General features: G+C 44.8%; 1 protein-coding gene across 1 annotated transcript; it reads left to right on the top strand.

Annotated features, from left to right (window-relative positions):
- The first annotated feature begins 2,930 nt into the window (after positions 1–2,930).
- Positions 2,931–17,541, top strand: LOC115192128 (fructose-bisphosphate aldolase A). Its single transcript, XM_029750289.1, has 8 exons — positions 2,931–3,060; positions 10,124–10,242; positions 12,649–12,912; positions 13,148–13,308; positions 13,661–13,744; positions 14,270–14,444; positions 14,820–15,019; positions 16,918–17,541. The coding sequence occupies exons 2-8, from the start codon at positions 10,131–10,133 to the stop codon at positions 17,011–17,013; spliced, it is 1,092 nt and encodes a 363-aa protein (XP_029606149.1). The 5' UTR covers positions 2,931–3,060; positions 10,124–10,130; the 3' UTR covers positions 17,014–17,541.
- Positions 17,542–18,620: the final 1,079 nt, after the last annotated feature.

Here is an 18,620-nt window from a genome sequence, read left to right as displayed (position 1 = left end):
ATATGTCTCCATATCCGCCGTCTCCGCTTGTGACAGGGGATACACGTGACTCCTGGGAAGTGCAGCTTCTACTAGGAGATTTATCGCACAATCCCCCCGTCGATGGGGTGGTAATTGAGTCGCCTTCTTTTTACAGAAGGCGAGAGCCAAATTGGCATATTCTGGGGGGATGCGCACGGTGGAGACCTGGTCTGGACTTTCCACCAACGGAAACCCCTACACACCTCCCCGAGCACTCTCACAACCACCCTGTGAGAGCCCTCTGTTGCCATGAAATGGTGGGGTCATGATGAGCTAACCAGGGAAGGCCTAGAACCACGGGAAACGCAGGAGAGTCAATGAGGAAGAGACTGATTTTCTCCTCGTGACCCCCCCTGTGTCACTATGGCCAGGGAGATGGTGGCTTCCCTGATTAGCCCGGACCCTAATGGTCGACTGTCCAGAACGTGTACCGGGAAAGGTCTAAACTAAGGGCGAACACTCTGTCGATAAAATTCCCAGCCGCGCCTGAATCAACGAGCGCCTTATGCTAGGAATGCGGGGAAAACTCAGGAAAACAAACAGGTACAAACAGGTGGACAACAGAGGACTCTGGATGAGAGTGGTGCAGACTCACCTGGGGTGACGCCAGAGTGCCCTGCCTGCTGCCTCGACTCCCAGAGGAACCAACCCGGCACCGACCGGCAGTGTGCCCTCTGCAGCCACAAATGGTGCACGTGAAGGCCCCTCCTCCAGCCTCCCTAAGCGCATCCCCTCCCAGCTCCATGGGCACCGGAGCGGGGGTGCTGGAAGATGGAACCGACAGAGCCCTCTCTGGACGTCCGTGGGTGACCAGCAGGTTATCCAACCGGATGGACAGATCCACCAGTTGGTCAAAAGTGATAGTGGCATCCCTGCAGGCCAACTCCTGTTGGACGTCCTTGCGCAGGCTGCATCGGTAGTGGTCGATAAGGGCCCTGCCATTCCATCCTGCTCCGGCGGCCAAGGTCTGGAATTCCAGGGCAAACTCCTGGGCGCTCTTCGTCCCCTGCCTCAAGTGGAAGAGCCGTTCCCCTGCCGCTCTACCCTCGGGTGGATGGTCAAAGATGGCCCGGAAGCGATGGGTGAACTCCTCAAAGTGGTCCAACGCCACATTTCCTTCTCCCCACTCGGCGTTTGCCCACTCCAGAGCTCTCCCCGAGAGGCAGGAGACAAGGGCGGACACCCTCTCCCTTCCCGAGGGAGCTGGGTGAACGGTGGCCAGGTATAGGTCCAGCTGTAATAGGAACCCCTGGCACCGTGCTGCCGTCCCATCATACTCCCTGGGAAGGGAGAGACGCATCCCACTGGGACTGGATCCAGGAGGGACGGGTAGAGGTAACCCCGGTTGCGCTGGTTGAGGCGCTGGATAGACTTCCTGTCTCTCCCAGCAGTCCATGGTCTGGACAACGCGATCCATTGTGGCACCGAGATGTTGCAGCATTGCCGAGTGTTCCTGGATGCGCTCCTCGACTCCTCTGACCGGGGCTCCTGCTCCTGCTGACTCCATGGTTGGTGTGAAATTCTGTCAAGGTGTGCGCTACTGGTGGAGAAGTCAGGTGCAGGAGAGCAGAGAGTTGTGAACAGGCGCACACTTTATTTAGGCAGAGGCAATAAAACAGACAGATGCCACTGCGTCAAAACCTCCAGCCAAAGGTAAAAGTGCAAGGCGCGAAACAGTCACAAAAATGATCAAATGTTTTACAATAAACATCCTTCGTGGAAAAACCACGGAAATAACTGGGAAAAACCCAGCCTGGCGCGTACACACGAAACACGTAACAAAAAAAAACAATTTCACACAAAGACATGGGGGGGGAACAGAGGAATAAATACATGCAGTGTGATTGGAAATGTAAACCAGGTGTGCAGGGAACAAGACAAAACAAATGGAACAATGAAAAATGGAGCGGCGATGGCTAGAACGACGTCGACCGCTCGGCGGTCACGCAGCCCGAACAAAGAGAGGAGCCGACTTCGGCGGGAGTCGTGACAGACTTCTATTTTAGCCCTTGGCATTGCAGACGCTCGTTGGCACGCGCGAGCAGTGTGGGTGCAATAATTCAATAACATGGATTTCTACATTTATTTTGCGACGCTCGCGCACACGACGTGTCTGGTCTGGTCAACATGTAAGGCTGAACATGGCCAAACCAAACCAGCACATCATGTTCCACACCAGTATCATGGAGGGAGGGATGGGTGACATGGGTGAAGGAAGCGAAGGAGAGCAGAGTTAGAAATGAAATTCGAAAGAGGGTGACAATTAAGTAATGAATGGAGACGATGATGATGCAACACTGAGCATTCAGAGAGTTTAGAACTGGCTACAGTAAATCTATAATAGGACGTATTTTGAATAGCTTTGCTGCCAGTAGTCTTCCGTACATCTTGTATGTATAATCATATTGTATGTATTGTATATAGTAGTTCTAGTAATTCAATTTAATTGATTATTATGACCAAGGTTTATTCTTACGCCACGTAAACTATCATCGTCATGAACAGTCTCAAGCCAAATCTGCAGCAACAGTTGATGTTGATAACGCCCCTGAGGTTTCAATTGAATAGGTTTATTCATTCATAGTAGGTCTAGATTGAGGATAATTCCGCATCTATGGTGCAGTCGTGACTCACAGCGGCACCACTGCAATGCCTTTCTGCTGTGGCTGTATATAGGGGCACGTATAGAGCATGCATTATGCACGTGAGATCCGTCACGTACATTATCACTTTTCCACCCCGTTATTCCCAAAACACGCCTTCTTTCTTTTCCAGTACTCAAAATGAAGTGAGCCAACCACCGTCACAGAAAAAAACCGTTTTCTCCGGACTATGGCTAGAATGATATGTCAATCTTTCATGGTGCATTTTGATTGGACAATCTCTGTACGTGGCCTGAGGCAAGGCTCTCTTTTTCGTCACTTGACGTTTAACAATACTAGACATCCTCCTTCATTGCCTGATATTGCAACAGAACGCATCGCTTCCTCCTCAGACCCGTACAGCTTTTGCTCTATTATCTATCGCGCAGATAAACTAGTAAGTTCTTTTCCATCAACTAATCCTTAGTTATGATAGATGATGTCATTTTCAGCAGATATTACTGTATTATTGTATTTATAAGCCTCAAGCTGAATAGGTAATACATGTGTGTATGTATAAATATGATGTATGAATGATGTCGTATTTTATGTCTGTAGTTGTTTAAGGATTACACTTACTGTGTGACTTCCTATCGGCAACTCCCAATGTATTACAAGGTCATACGGATGCAATGGCAAGAACAGACGCGGAAGTAACGCTTGCCACAAATTCACAGGGGATGTAATAACGCGCATATTATGTAAACTGTTCATAGCGCGCAAATAAATCCAGAAATATCACACAAGCGCTGACCAAAAGACGATCAGAACATCGTGTACACGCCTACATCAACGGATGCCAAAAGCGAATCACTCACGTACGTACGGCATGTGAAAAATCTAGAGCGCAACGCACTGGCTATAAGGGAAGATTTGGATGTATAATGAGTTTTTCACGGTTGAAATGCTCACCAGCATATTTGAGATGCTTTTATTTGAGAAATCATACGGTCTCCTCCGATGGCGCACATAGGCAGACCAAGGTTATATTGGAGTCTCATCATGATAACTAGCCTGGGCAGCTGCTAGTGGGTTATATCTACTCTATCGTCTGGGGTAGGTAATACACTCGTGTCCCTCGGCGACAAGTTCGTAGTAGGTCTATTTCACCCTTTTTTTCGCCTTCTCGCCATTAAATTTAGTAAAGAACGAAATTGAAGCCTTTTCAGCCATGTACAAACCGGTCGCTGGGGGAGTGTATTACCGGAAGTGGCTTTATACAGGGGGTGGCCAAGGCTACAGAAAATGAGTGTGTAACCCTAACCTGGCATCTAAGGAGCATGAATGAATCCTATGATTGCTGATTAGAGGTAGAAGTGATAATTCACTTAACCCAGAGTTCTTCAATGTGGCAGATAGTGTGGTCCAAAAAGGTTACTTCACTAGAATTCTTTAACTTACTATAAATAGTTGGTGTCTCTACCTCAGAACTGCAGCTCAATTTATTTCTCTCTCTCTCTCACACTCACTCACTCAATCACTCACACACACACACACTGTACTCACATACTGGAGAGACTTCGGTCACTCTGTTTTCATGAATATACAATCTGGGTCTGAACATCCAAAATGTTTTCAGAAAATAAAGAGAACCCTCTTCTCTGGATCTTGAAATGTCTGAAATACACGTTAAATAATGTGTCATATCTCTATGGAAATGTATAATTAAGGGATCCACAAGATTAGATACTAACAGCTGCTAACTAAAATGTGTAGTTTAAAGTATAGGCCTGGCCTACCATTGGTTCCTTTTGGAACAGCATATCTGGTGCTTGATTCAGTTGGGAGGGGCACAATGACATCTCCTGGCAGCTCTGGCTCACTGTCTTGCTCAGAGCCAGAGGTCTCTGTGTCATCCCTTGATACTAGAGGTCGACCGATTATGATTTTTCAATACCGATTATTGGAGGACCAAAAAAAAGCTGATACCGATTAATCGGACGATTTTTATACATATGTATTTGTAATAATGATAATTACAGCAATACTGAATGAACAATGAATGAACAATGAACACTTTTATTTTAACTTAATATAATACATAAATAAAATCAATTTAGTCTCAAATAAATAATGAAACATCGTCAATTTGGTTTAAATAATGCAAAAAAACAGTGTTGGAGAAGAAAGTAAAAGTGCAATATGTGCCATGTAAAAAAAGCTAACGTTTAAGTTTCTTGCTCAGAACATGAGAACATATGTTAAAAGGAACCATGGGTCTTCAATATTCCCACTTAAGAAGTTTTAGGTTGTAGTGCAGAAAGCAGCACTTGTCTGTATGGTCCCCTGTCAGTCTGCTCCTCCGCTTATCATAAATGATCCCTACCTCACTGAACACTCTCTCGCTTGGGACCGAAGAAGGTGGGGGACAGAGAAACTTCTTTGCCAGTGGAGTGAGTGTTTGAAGTCTGTCCTCATTCTGCTTCAACCACTCCAAAGGCAAGCTGCTCTTTCTGTCAGTGACAGGCGCTGTGAGGTAACGTTCCAACTCAATTTCAAAACTGCACTGGACTTCAGCCCTGCCCTCTTGGCTTCCAAGGATTCTAGCGTAGAGGCTGTCCACCAGACTGGGTGGCTGATCTGCCCGGACTCTTTGCCTTTTTGCACCTGGATCTGGGTCCTCCTCTTCATTCGTCCAATCTGCTGTGGCTCTGGGATTTGGTTTCCTTAGTAGGTCAGACTCCTCCTTCAGCCACTCTTTTGCTTTCTCTATTGCTGTCCCTGAGGTGACGGCATAGCTTTTGTAATGCGGATCCAGGACAATTGCCAGCACCAGGCACTTTGTCTCCTCGGCCTTGGAGAACCTAATTGTCAGACTGTCCAACATGGTCTTCCATAAAGTTTTGATGCCTTGAGTAGAAGAACCCTCCAGCTGCAGCATCAGCTTCAGCACTGACACACTGGGGATGATGCATGCGGCTGTAGAGTTGGAGTGGCTCATCTCCAGTGTCACCTCCTCCACAGGTGCCAGAGTCTCAATTAGTTTAGAGACAATGTGCCACTGTGCAGCAGACAAACTGCTGATGTGTCCGTATTCACCTGCATACACGTTCAGTGCACGCCTCTGTTCAAACATCCTTTCCAAAATGTGTAGTGTTGAGTTCCAGTGAGTTTGAACTGCTTGCATTATGCTGTGTTTGGAAAGGCCAAGTTCTTCCTGAATGGCCCTCAGCCTCTGTTTGGCCAGTACAGAGTGGTCAAAGTAAGTTGCACAGCTCTCCAACATGCCAATAATGTCTAGCTAGTTCTCTGACTGGATAGGCATTGATTACAAGCTGTATGGTGTGTGCACTGCAGCTGAAGTCTGGAAGCTCTGCCAGTCTCATACCTTTCACCATGTTTGCCCCACTGTCCCTGAGGACCAGCACTACACGTTCTGTGTGTAATTCCCAGTATTCCAAGATGGTCAAAAACATCTCTCTGATGTAGTTTCCTGTGTGTGATCCAGTCATAGTCTTGACATTCAGTACAAACTGCTTTCTTGTCCAGACATTGCCAATGAAATGTCCAGTAAGGCTCATCAGGGACTCTGTGGTGCCTGACCAGCAGTCAGTTGTGAATGCCATGTGTGGAGCGTTCACTGGTGCCACCAGATTCTTCACTTTCATCACAACTGTGTTTTGTCTATCATTTCTGTGCAAAATAATTTTTCATCTTTGATCCTGTACCGGGGTTCAGCAAGAATAATCAGCCTCTGAAAACCAACGTCAGACACCACTGTGAATGGCTGGTTGTCAGTGGCAATCATCTCAGTAATTGCTTCATCCATCTTCTTGGTCCTTGGGTCTTTGTCCTGCCATTTTGCTTGTTTATTAAAAAGTTGAAAGATTGTAGCCTGCGATGTCTGTGAACTGTCTGTATCACTTTTTCCTTGTGAAGAATTTGCGTTTGCTTTTTTCATCATTGCTTCCTTATGGGCTTTTGGATGGGTGTTCTTAAGGTGATTCCTTGTGGGCTTTTGGGTGGGTGTTCTTAAGGTGATTCCTTATGGGCTTTTGGATGGGTGTTCTTAAGGTGATTCCTTGTGGGCTTTTGGGTGAATGTTCTTAAGGTGATTCCTTATGGGCTTTTGGATGGGTGTTCTTAAGGTGATTCCACAGGTTGGTGGTATTTTATGATTTAGCATTTGCTGACCCCATGCTTACATCTTTATCACAAATAAGACACCTTGCTTTCCCTGGTGCCAATTCAATGTAATAGTCCCACACTGGTGCTCTGCTTTTCTCTGCCATCTGTGAAATTAATATAATCGTACGCACGCACACACACAGCTCTCTGAAGTGACAAGGATACTGAAGAGTCTGCTTAGGAGACACAAATACTCTCAACTGTTTGAATAATAAAAATAGAGTTTAAATGACCTGTGATGAATGTTGAAAACAGAAACTGTAATTTCTATATGCAGGAAATCCTATTTTAATAATGAGCGTGGTACGAATTGACTACCAAAGTGTGAGTTATAATCCCCATGACACCTTCCAGCAAAATCTGAAAAGCGGTTCCTTCATTCATTCCATAGGATATTTTTAGATTTACTTCAAATAAGGTCTGTGTTTCGTGTAGGCTTACACTACCTTGCCAATTTGATAACTGTGTAGATATCCATAGGACAAGGTAACACTGATCAATATTGGCTAAATATTAAGCGAAGATAAAACAAATTGTAGAGTGGATTTATGAAAATATGTTGACAAACGTTACCTTATCCTAGTGAGATTTACACGAGTATCAAAATGCCGAGGCGGTTTAAGCACGAAACACAGACCTTATTTGAAGTAGATCAAGACATTCTCTATGGAAGACATGAACAGTAAAATAACGAAGGAACCCCTTTCAAGTTCAGCTGCAAGTTATTTTAGGAATTATGACACGTCGCCTATTTCTCTCTATACCATTTGTATTCCATATACCTTTGACTATTGGATGTTCTTATAGGCACTATAGTGCTTCAAGCATTGCGAAGAGCAGCTGGCAAACGCAGGAAAGTGTTGTTTGAATGAATGCTTACGAGCGTGCTGCTGCCTACCACCGCTCAGTCAGACTGCTCTATCAAATATCAAATCATAGACTTAATTATAATATAATAAACAGACAGAAAAACGAGCCTTTAGGCCATTTATTCTTTCAGTGAAATACGGAACCGTTCCATATTTTATCTAAATATTGCTGTTACATTGCACAACCTTCAATGTTATGTCATAATTATGTAAAATTCTGGCAAATTACTTCACAACGAGCCAGGTGGCCCAAACTGTTGCATATACCCTGACTCTGCGTGCAATGAAGGCAAGAGATGTGACACAATTTCCCTAGTTAATATTGCCCGCTAACATGAATTTATTTTAACTAAATATGCAGGTTTAAAAATATATACTTCTGTGTATTGATTATAAGAAAGGCATTGATGTTTATGGTTAGGTACATTCGTGCAACGATTGTGCTTTTGTTAAATCATCACCTGTTTGGCAAAGTAGGCTGTGATTCGATGATAACTTAACTGGCACCACATTGATTATATGCAACGCAGGACAAGCTAGTTAACCTAGTAATATCATCAACCATGTGTAGTTAACTAGTGATTATGTGAAGATTGATTGTTTTTTCTAAGATAAATTTCATGCTAGCTAGCAGCTTACCTTGGCTCCTTGCTGCAGTCGCGTAACAGGTGGTCAGCCTGCCACGCAGTTTCCTCGTGGAATGCAATGTAATCGGCCGCAATCGGCGTCCAAAAATGCCGATTACCACTTGTTATGAAAACTTGAAATCGGCCATAATTAATCGGCCATGCCGATTAATCGGGCAACCTCTACTTGATACATCTAATACATTAAAATAACACAAGAACCATTAGTGTATAATCAAAATAAAAATGCCACAGCCATCAAAATAAGAACACACATGAATTAACAACCAACATTTTAAAGTGAGGCTTAATCTGACAAAATCATCTATTACAAGCTGAAAATAAACTGGGCATGTGGTGGAAGACTGGGTCCTTGTGAAGTCTGACCACAACTGACTCTGACTAGCCTCAGGTAGGGAGCTGCTCTGGGATCCGGTGGTGATGCAAGGGCTGGGGTCTGTTTTGCACCTGATCAGTCTGTTTGTGCTTCTTTAAACATAAGTCTGATATCTCCCTTTCTTTTCATGTTTAATTGACCCTATACACAAATAAGACAGTCTACATCTAAGCATCCAATTACCCACATTTTATTCCAATCTTAATTACAAATCCCCATTATCATAACTGTACCTTAAAATCAACTGCCAGCCTAAATTACTAGTCAGATCATAGCTAGCCCTACTCTGCAGTAAGTAATTTAGCTAGCTATAATTTCATACAGCTTTACGATAGCAAACAGGCTATCTGCAAATTGTGGTGATCTTTTAAGTAACGTTAACAGATTTATAATAACAATTGTTCATTTTGAGTTCAAGTACGAAAATCTGAGATAATGGATTTCAAATTGCTGAATGTTAACTTGCTGAACACTGACAGCTGTAGCCTACTAGTTACCCCTAAACATTCGTATACTGTAACTTACAACACTGCACTGTATATGCGTGTATTACTAGCACAGATGTAAACATAATGTTTGGCTAAATTGGGAACCGATCTCTCTTATCTGATTAACTGTCTGTTAATGGAGCCAACGATCTAACGTTAACTTACACAGCAACTCAACTTTCGTAAAAGTTGTTCAGGAAACCTAAACCTGATGCTAAACTTTAAAACTTGCTTCAAATATAATGCTTTCGCCAATCTCAAATAAAGCTTGTGGAGCTTTGGAAATATTCTCTCTTCTTCTTCTGTATGTTCTTCTTCTTATTCTTCTGTATCTCGCAACCAACGTTAATATTCTCTCTTCCTCGATTTGAAAAAGTCAAAATAAATGCTTCTTTCAACAAGAGGTGAAATGAGTTGTCAATCAGCATCAAACTGCCAGTAGCGAATGAAATTTTGGGGTGGCACCCGGGGTGGCCAATCAGATGTCAGGGGTGTCCAGTGCCACCCCGGACACCCCTCTGGCTCCGCATGTGATTACCGGCTATGCACGTCAAGCTCAGAAGATAGTGGAGATCTATAAAGCGCACTAGTGGCTGCCATGCTACATGATAACCGCTTGGAATAGACACTAAGCTAGCGAGGGCTGTCAAGAATGTCAGTATGGTTATGATTACCAATGTTCATCTATTTATTCAACATAATACACATAGGTAATTTATTAGCATAGGCCCAGGCCTATACCTTATGATGCTGCTATGACAGTTGATTGAGTCCGTGGCGATAAACCATCCATGCTACAAACACTGAATCTATAATCCTTTCAACAGAATGATTTATAACAATGATTTCTCTCCCTCCATGTCTCCCTCATTCATCCCCCTCTCTCCTTCACCCCCCCTCAATCCCACCTCCCCTTTCGCTTTTGCACTCTCGCTCTCTCTCTCTCTCTCAGAAACACAATGCCTCACTCATTCCCATTCCTCTCTACGGAGCAGAAGAAGGAGCTCAGTGATATTGCTCAGAAGATCGTCGCTCCCGGCAAAGGAATCCTTGCTGCCGATGAGTCCACAGGTAGGGGACTGCCGATGAGTTCACACACACGGATCAGATCACCCGCTAAACACACTCCTACATGGCATATCCTACATAGATATCATATCCTACATAGATACTCCTACATAGATACATGGCATATCAAAGATATGTCATGTAGAATGGCGTGTAGAATGGCGCCGGAGGGGATGACTGAGGTTTTACATGTTCCTAACCAACTGTGCTATTTTGTTCGTTTTTTTCCCGTTGTTTGTAACTTATTTTTGTACTTATTTTGTACATAATGTTGCTGCTACCGTCTCTTAGGACCGAAAATAACGTCTGGACATCAGAACAGCGATTACTCAACTCGAACTGGAAGAGTCCAACGCGAAGGATATACTGCTGTCTCGGGAATGGGCCCAAATTTGCGTGAAGAAAAGACGGACAAAAAGGGAGCGCAGGTCGGGCTGCCTTCTGAGAATTCGTAGGCGAGTGAGTAAACTCACACTGCCATCCGTTCTATTGGCCAACGTGCAATCATTGGAAAATAAAATGGATGACCTACGATCAAGATTATACTACTAACGACACATTAAAAACTGTAATATCGTATGTTTCACTGAGTCATGGCTGAACGACGACACGGATAATATAGAGCTGGCGGGATTTTCCATGCACCAGCAGGACAGAGAAGCTACGTCTGGTAAGACGAGGGGCGGGGTGTGTGTCTATTTGTCAATAACAGCTGGTGCGCGATGTCTAATATTAAAGAAGTCCCGAAGTATTGCTTGCCTGAGGTAGAGTACCTTATGATAAGCTGTAGACCACACTATCTACCAAGAGGGTTCTCATCTATATTATTCGCAGCCGTCGATTTACTACCACAAACTGATACTGGCACTAATACCGCAATCAACCAGCTGTATAAGGCCATAAGCAAACAAGAAAATGCTCGTCCAGAAGCGGCACTCCTAGTGGCCGGGGACTTTAACGCAGGCAAACTTAAATCCATTTTACCTAATTTCTACCAGCATATCACATGTACAACCAGAGGGGAAAAAACTAGACCACCTTTACTCCACACACAGAGATGCATACAAAGCTCTCCCCCAGGTCAACATTCATAAAGCCGCGGGGCCAGATGGATTACCAGGACGTGGACTCAAAGAATGCACGGACCAACTGGCTAGTGTCTTCACTGACATTTTCAACCTCTCCATGACCGAATCTGTAATACCTACATGTTTCAAGCAGACCACCATAGTCCCTGTGCCCAAGGAAGCGAAGGTAACTTGCCTAAATGATTACCGCCCCGTAGCACTCACATCGGTAGCCATGAAGTGCTTTGAAAGGCTGGTCATGGCTCACATCAACAGCATCCTCCCGGAGACCCTAGACCCACTCCAATTCACATACCGCCCCAACAGATCCACAGATGACGCAATCTCAGGACCCTGGGACTAAACACCTCCCTCTGCAACTGGATCCTGGACTTCCTGACAGGCCCCAGATCCTCAAAAAGTTCTACAGCTGCACCATCGAGAACATCCTGACCGGTTGCATCACCGCCTGGTATTGTAACTGCTTGGCATCTGACCGTAAGGCACTACAGAGGTTAGTGCGTACGGCCCAGTACCAGGACATGAGGTCGAAGGAATTGTCCGTAGAGCTCCGAGACAGGACTGTGTCGCGGCACAGATCTGGGGAAGGGTACCAAAAAATTTCTGCAGCATTGAAGGTCCCCAAGAACACAGTGGCCTCCATCATCAAAAAGTTTGGAACCACCAAGACTCTTCCTAGAGCTGGCCGCCCGGCCAAACTGAGCTATCGGGGGAGAAGGGCCTTAGTCAGGGAGATGACCAAAAACCCGATGGTCACTCTGACAGAGCTCCAGAGTTCCTCTGTGGAGATGGGAGAACCTTCCAGGAGGACAACCATCTCTGCAGCACTCCACCAATTAGGCCTTTATGATAGAGTGGCCAGACTGAAGCCACTCCTCAATATAAGGCACATAACAGCCCGCTTAGAGTTTGCCAAAATGCACCTAAAGGATTCTCATCTATGAGATACAAGATTCTCTGGTCTGATGAAACCAAGATTGCGTGCCTTTCCAAATAATGTCCAATCAATTGAATTTACCACCGGTGGACTCCAATCAAGTTGTAGAAACATCTCAAGGATGATCAATGGAAACTGGATGCACCTGAGCTCAAATAGCAAAGGGTCTATTTATGTAAATAAGGTATTTCTAAAAACCTGTTTTTGCTTTGTCGTTGTGGAGTATTGTGTGTAGTTTGATGATGATTTAAAAAAAAAAAAAAAAAACTATTTTAGCAGAAGGCTGTAACTCAACAAAATGTGGAAAAGGGGAAGGGGTCTGAATATATAAATATTTTACATTTATATATATTAATATTTAACCCCATTCCAACCCACCTGTAGGCAGCGTGGCCAAGCGCTTCCAAAGCATCAATGCTGAGAACACTGAGGAGAACCGCCGTCTTTACCGCCAGCTCCTCTTCACGGCCGACCGCGTAGAGCCATGCATCGGCGGAGTCATCTTCTTCCATGAGACCCTGTACCAGAAGACAGACGACGGCAAGCTGTTCCCCCAGCTCATCAAGGAGAGGGACATGGTGGTGGGCATCAAGGTGGACAAAGGTGTCGTCCCCCTGGCCGGGACCAACGGAGAGACCACCACTCAGGGTGAGAGACAACAGTGGGCCGGGGCTAAGTAACCTTTGACCTGTAGTATTGAGCTCAACTTTGCTATGAATGCAGATATTATTCAGGGGATTGTTTGAAGAAAAACTGGAACAAAGTGTCGAGTCATGTTTATTTCATAATGTTACACATATCCATCCCCTCTCTTTCCCTCCTCTCTCTCTCTCTGCCTGTCTGTCTCGCTCTCTCTGTATGTCTCTCTGTCTCTCTCCCTCAGGTCTGGATGGGCTGTACGAGCGGTGTGCCCAGTACAAAAAGGACGGAGCTGACTTTGCTAAGTGGCGTTGTGTGCTGAAGATCACTGACACCACCCCCTCAGAGCTGGCCATCAAGGAGAATGCCAATGTGCTGGCCCGCTACGCCAGTATCTGCCAGATGGTGAGACATATACACACACACACACACATAAAGAGCAAGAAACATACATTGAACATGTGTGAACATATTGCACACATAAAATGAGTTGGCACACACTTGGCCATTCCCCACTCAATCTCCACAATTGTAATTTTTTTATTATAAATGTTTCACATCTCTGCTTCAAAAAACAATATCACCACTATAATTACTTATCAAGGAGTTGTAGTTATTTTAGCCATATTAGCTTGAGTGCCAAGTAGCCAAATCCGGTGCCATTGATATGCCGGGCATAGGCCCCCCGGCCAATAAGATTTTATTGTCTGTTCTGTAGTCATGACGTTGGTTGCCATGCTTCTGTGCCCTTCTCTAGCATGGCATCGTGCCCATCGTGGAGCCCGAGATCCTGCCAGACGGAGACCATGACCTGAAGCGCTGCCAGTATGTCACTGAGAAGGTGAGGGATTGCTCCGATTAACAGAAAAACAATGGCTACCTTCCAATGGCTATTCTAGCATGCCACTTAAAATGCATGTCTGCTTCCTTCTAAGTAGGCTGTGTTTACAAAGGCAGCCCAATTCGGATCTTTATCCCACAAATTGGTCGTTTGACCAATCACATCAGATCTTTTCACATTAGATCTTGTTCAGATCTGATCTGATTGGTCAAAAGACCAATTAGTGAAAAAAAGATCAGAATTGGGCTGTCTGTGTAAACGCAACTTTAGTGCGCTAGTGTGGGTGTTGGAATAGAGCGTACTTAGTCTAGGTAGGATAGGAACACTCATTAGATCAATCAGTCTTTCAATCAATCAATTTCAACATCTCTAACTATTTCTGTCTCTCATCCCTATTTCTTATATTTCCTTTCTTTGTCTCTCTCTTTCTCTGTCCCCTTGTCTCTCTCACTCTCTCTCTCGCTCTCTGTCCCCTGTCTTTCCCTCTTTCACTTTCTCTTTCTCTCTCCCCCTCCTCCCCCACAGGTTCTGGCTGCAGTGTATAAGGCTTTGTCTGACCACCATGTGTACCTGGAGGGCACCCTGCTGAAGCCCAACATGGTCACCCCAGGACACTCCTGCTCCCAAAAGTACAGCAACCAGGAGATAGCCATGGCAACTGTCACCGCCCTGCGCCGCACCGTGCCCCCGGCTGTGCCTGGTGAGAAGGAGAAATGTATAGAAATATGGACACATGCTTGCACGCACATGTAGCACATGGAGATGTGTTAAACTTACTCCTCAGCTAGCTTTTGAGTGGCGCAACCCTTAGAGATGCTTGAGGGAGGACGCTCACGTATGATTGTGTAGCAGAAGTCCCGGTTTCGAGCCAGGTATGTGCCGAATCGGGAGGAACTGGTACTCACTAAGCAAGCAGCATGACGTCCTTTACACACGCACACACACACTCACTCAATCCACTTTCCACACACATACACACACACACACACACAACCCTCCTCCCACACACACATCCACTCCCCCTCTCTTATCTACCCTTCCTCTCCCTGGTCTCCCTGCCTCCGTCCTTCCCCAGGCATCACCTTCCTGTCTGGCGGCCAGTCTGAGGAGGAGGCCTCCATCAACCTGAATGCCATGAACCAGTGTCCCCTTCACCGGCCCTGGGCCATCACCTTCTCCTACGGCCGTGCCCTGCAGGCCTCCGCCCTCAAGGCCTGGGGAGGCAAGCCAGAGAATGGCAAGGCCTGCCAGGAGGAGTTCATCAAGAGAGCCCTGGTATGACCCACACAGAGAGAAGAACATGAGGGAGGGAGGGAGATACGATGGGTGGCATTGAGACCTGGGTTCAAATAGTAGTATTTGTTTTCTTTCAAATACTTTGATTGAGCGTTTCATTGAGCCTGCCTGTCGTGAGTGCCCAGGGTTTGCACTTTCGGAATTATTACTTTTGTTCCATTGCACCAGGCTAGCAATGTGTTCCTAGATTCACTTTTAACCATGATAACTCCCCAAAGATATTACTAATCTATCAAGTGACCCTAATGCAGCACAGCTGTCAACATTCTCAGAGTCAGGTGAAGGCATTTATATAGTAAGCCTGATGATACCTTGTGCATAGTTCAACAGTTCAACAGTAGCAGTGAATACAAACTGAAATACATGGGCATTACGTCACAAGCTTCTTATAATTATTGCGACCCTATGTGATAACGAACTACAGCAGGGCTATTCAACTAGCAGCTGGTTTATACTTTTATAATGAGCCTTCGATCAATTATTTTAATGTTTTTTTAAGGGGTTAGAGACAGTGAGAGAAACGCAGGAAAGATTGTAAAGAGGTTTGTGCCACAAGGGCGTGGGCCGGATTCGGATCCACGCCGACACAGTATATATGTGGCCCTAACCGCTAGACCACCTCAGGCCACCCCTTTGATAAATTCTGAACATGAATTTAAAACATCCAAAAGAATATATGACGTTTAGTGCCAAAATGAGCCCTCTGTCAATATCCTCCAGTAGGAGAATCTGTTTTCCTGTAGTCCCGCCCATTAAGTGCTGTCAATTAATATCCCCCAACATATAGCCAATCAGAGCTGCTAACATCAGCCAATCGCAGCTGCGAACATCTGGCAGTGCCACCGCATGAACATCGCTTGTTTTGTAGTCATCATGATCTACTTTTACATAATGATGTTAGGTGGCTAAGCAAGGGTAATGCTCTCAAGAGAGTATGTAAGCTTAGGGAGGAGATAAGCCAACACAAATCTAGCAAAAATGCTTGATAGGGGGTTCGTAGCAAAGGTTTGTTTTTTGAGGGATCTGCAATCACTTGAATGGACTTAATTTGGTACTACAGGTGAGTGATAAAACAGTTAATGACATGATTGAAAAAATTACTGCGTTTCAAAATAAATGTGTTATTTTCTCCTCTGATTTGAGCCCAAACAAAATGCTCCATTTCCCTACACTCAGTGTTCAAATTGAGCAGAATGTCATCTGTCGGGCAACAAGAGCATGCAGCTCAAACAACTGGTTGTCCCATGAAGCAGCTTACAGGTGAACAACAGCGGTAGAGTAGTTCAATTTAAACTCGTTTTTCATAATTCATAAAAAGAATGCATCACTGATTTGTATTTCCTGCGACTTTCTGAAGAAGTAACGCCTGTTTGTGTGCGCCCGTGTGTTGTATAGCCGGTTAGAATGCCAAAACAGTCATTTTTATGGCTTTTCCCAAAAACCTTCCCAATTAAATGTTGACTCCAAAGTAGGCCTACCTGACAGAATGATATCATGATGGTTTGTAGCCTATAAATCTGGTGGTCATTTGTTTTGCAAACTCTGCCATCACATGTACAGGCTAGTTGAATAGCCTTGGACTACAGTCTTTAGGATAAGGTGAAAGGTCCTAGACAGTACTACATACACCATATAAACCTAATAAAGTAAGGCCATGTGGTGTATACCTAATGGTCCTATCACAATGAGATAGCAAGAGGAAGTGGAGCTCAGGCTCCATGTGTAGGGAGACAGAGGGTCTGTACTAATCGTTGCCTTTTATCTCTTTCTTCCGCTTTCTCTCTCACACCATCTCTTTCTCCATCTTACTTTCTTCTCTCACTCCCATATCCTCTCTCACTCTTTCTTTCCCTCTCTCCTCTGTCTCTCGTTTACAGAACAACAGCAAGGCTTGTCAGGGCAAGTACGTTTCCTCTGGAGACAAGGGCGCCGCCGGTGGAGAATCCCTCTATGTGGCCAACCACGCCTATTAAGTATGGACTTAAGTATGGACCCACCCCTTTCAATATCAAACCACACCCACACTTCCCCACACTATCCACTCAGCTGATACAGTTCTGTCCCGACCCGCCCCCTTCGTGGGCCTATTCCTGTTACTCTTTTCTTCCCAAAACTCTTTCCCTCTTCCACTTTTTTGTTTTTGCTTTGGGCTTGTGATGTCACTGTTGTTATTGTGTAGTGCAGGAAAGTTAAGTGTGTTTTGACACTTTTTTTTATTTTAGCACTCAAACACCTCCCCCGAGAGAAGAATCTGTGATCCTCTGCCCCTAGTCATTCCCCATTCACTACTGAGCTTGAGAGCTCCAGCTCTTTGTCCCCACCCCACCTCTGCTTACATGCTCCTCCCCCCAGACTATCCCTCCTGATTCAGTGTTGTCATCTTGATGATTCCTAAGTATATGTGCCTTCTTCTCTCGACTGAGGAAGACCTTTTAGAGTATATTATTAATGTATGATATTCTATACACTGGAAATAGAAATAAAGACTCATATTCACTAAATGCACTTTTGTGATATCCTGTTTTGGGTTCGGGCAGACTGCCTGCTCTAAAGAGACTGCTAGGTGGGGGTGTAACTACCATTATATGTGACAGCAGGGTCAGAAAATGCTTGGAGATTCACAGCATGTCATGCTGTAGCCATAATAACATGAAAAAGAATGATGTACATTCGTCTAAGGAATACAGTAATATTGTAGATGCCAACCGACCGGCAATGAATGACACATTTGAACAGTCACAAAATATCAGCCTCACACTGACAGCAGTTAAAACAACAGACTCACACACAGGTTGATTCTTTCAGAGTTGACACAATCAGTACCAATATGCGGCCTTTAAAAGAACACCGATTCATGATTTCAAGGGATAGTTCACCTAAATTCCAAAATGACATATTGGTTTCCTTACCCTGTAATCAGTCTATGAACACGTTATGACAGCGATCATGTGTTGGTTTTGTTTACCTGGCACTGTAAATCCAAGTCAATAGTCCCGATATCATGACTCAGTAAGTTCTTTGAGCTACACAAGGTAAACAAAAACAAAGCATGGCTTGCTGGCATACCTTGTCCATATACTGCGTACAGGGTAAGGAAACCATTGTCAATTTGTAATGTCAATTTGTATTTGTGAATTTGGGTGAACTATTCCTTTAAACAAAAGTCACAAGTCACAGAGATTTTGGTTCAGCTGAGATAAAGAAGAATATAAAAAAGAGGAATGGACTACTGTCCTATTATAAACAGTCAGGATGACCTAGGCCTCAGCAGAAGCCTGGTGTCGGAGTTAATAATCTCCTGGATGAAAACCATGTAGCGGGCCACCCGGGTGTAGACTGCAGGGAAGACTTCTCCACCGCAGCTTTTCCCGAAACTCGTGATTCCCACCTGGACAAACTGACCAGTAGAGAGACATACCAACAGCCCACCAGAGTCCCCCTGAAAAGTGGACAAGATAAACCACAAGTAAGACTGTGTGTTTTCCTAAAAGTGATGCAGTACCTGACAGGTGTCCTTTCCACCCTCCCAGAACCCAGCACACATGTTGGAGGTGAGAACAGGATACGCTTCCAGGCAAGC

Source organism: Salmo trutta, chromosome 4 (assembly GCF_901001165.1).
Source record: "Salmo trutta chromosome 4, fSalTru1.1, whole genome shotgun sequence".
NCBI classification, from domain to species: domain Eukaryota; kingdom Metazoa; phylum Chordata; class Actinopteri; order Salmoniformes; family Salmonidae; genus Salmo; species Salmo trutta.
This window is presented reverse-complemented; position numbering and strand designations above follow the sequence as displayed.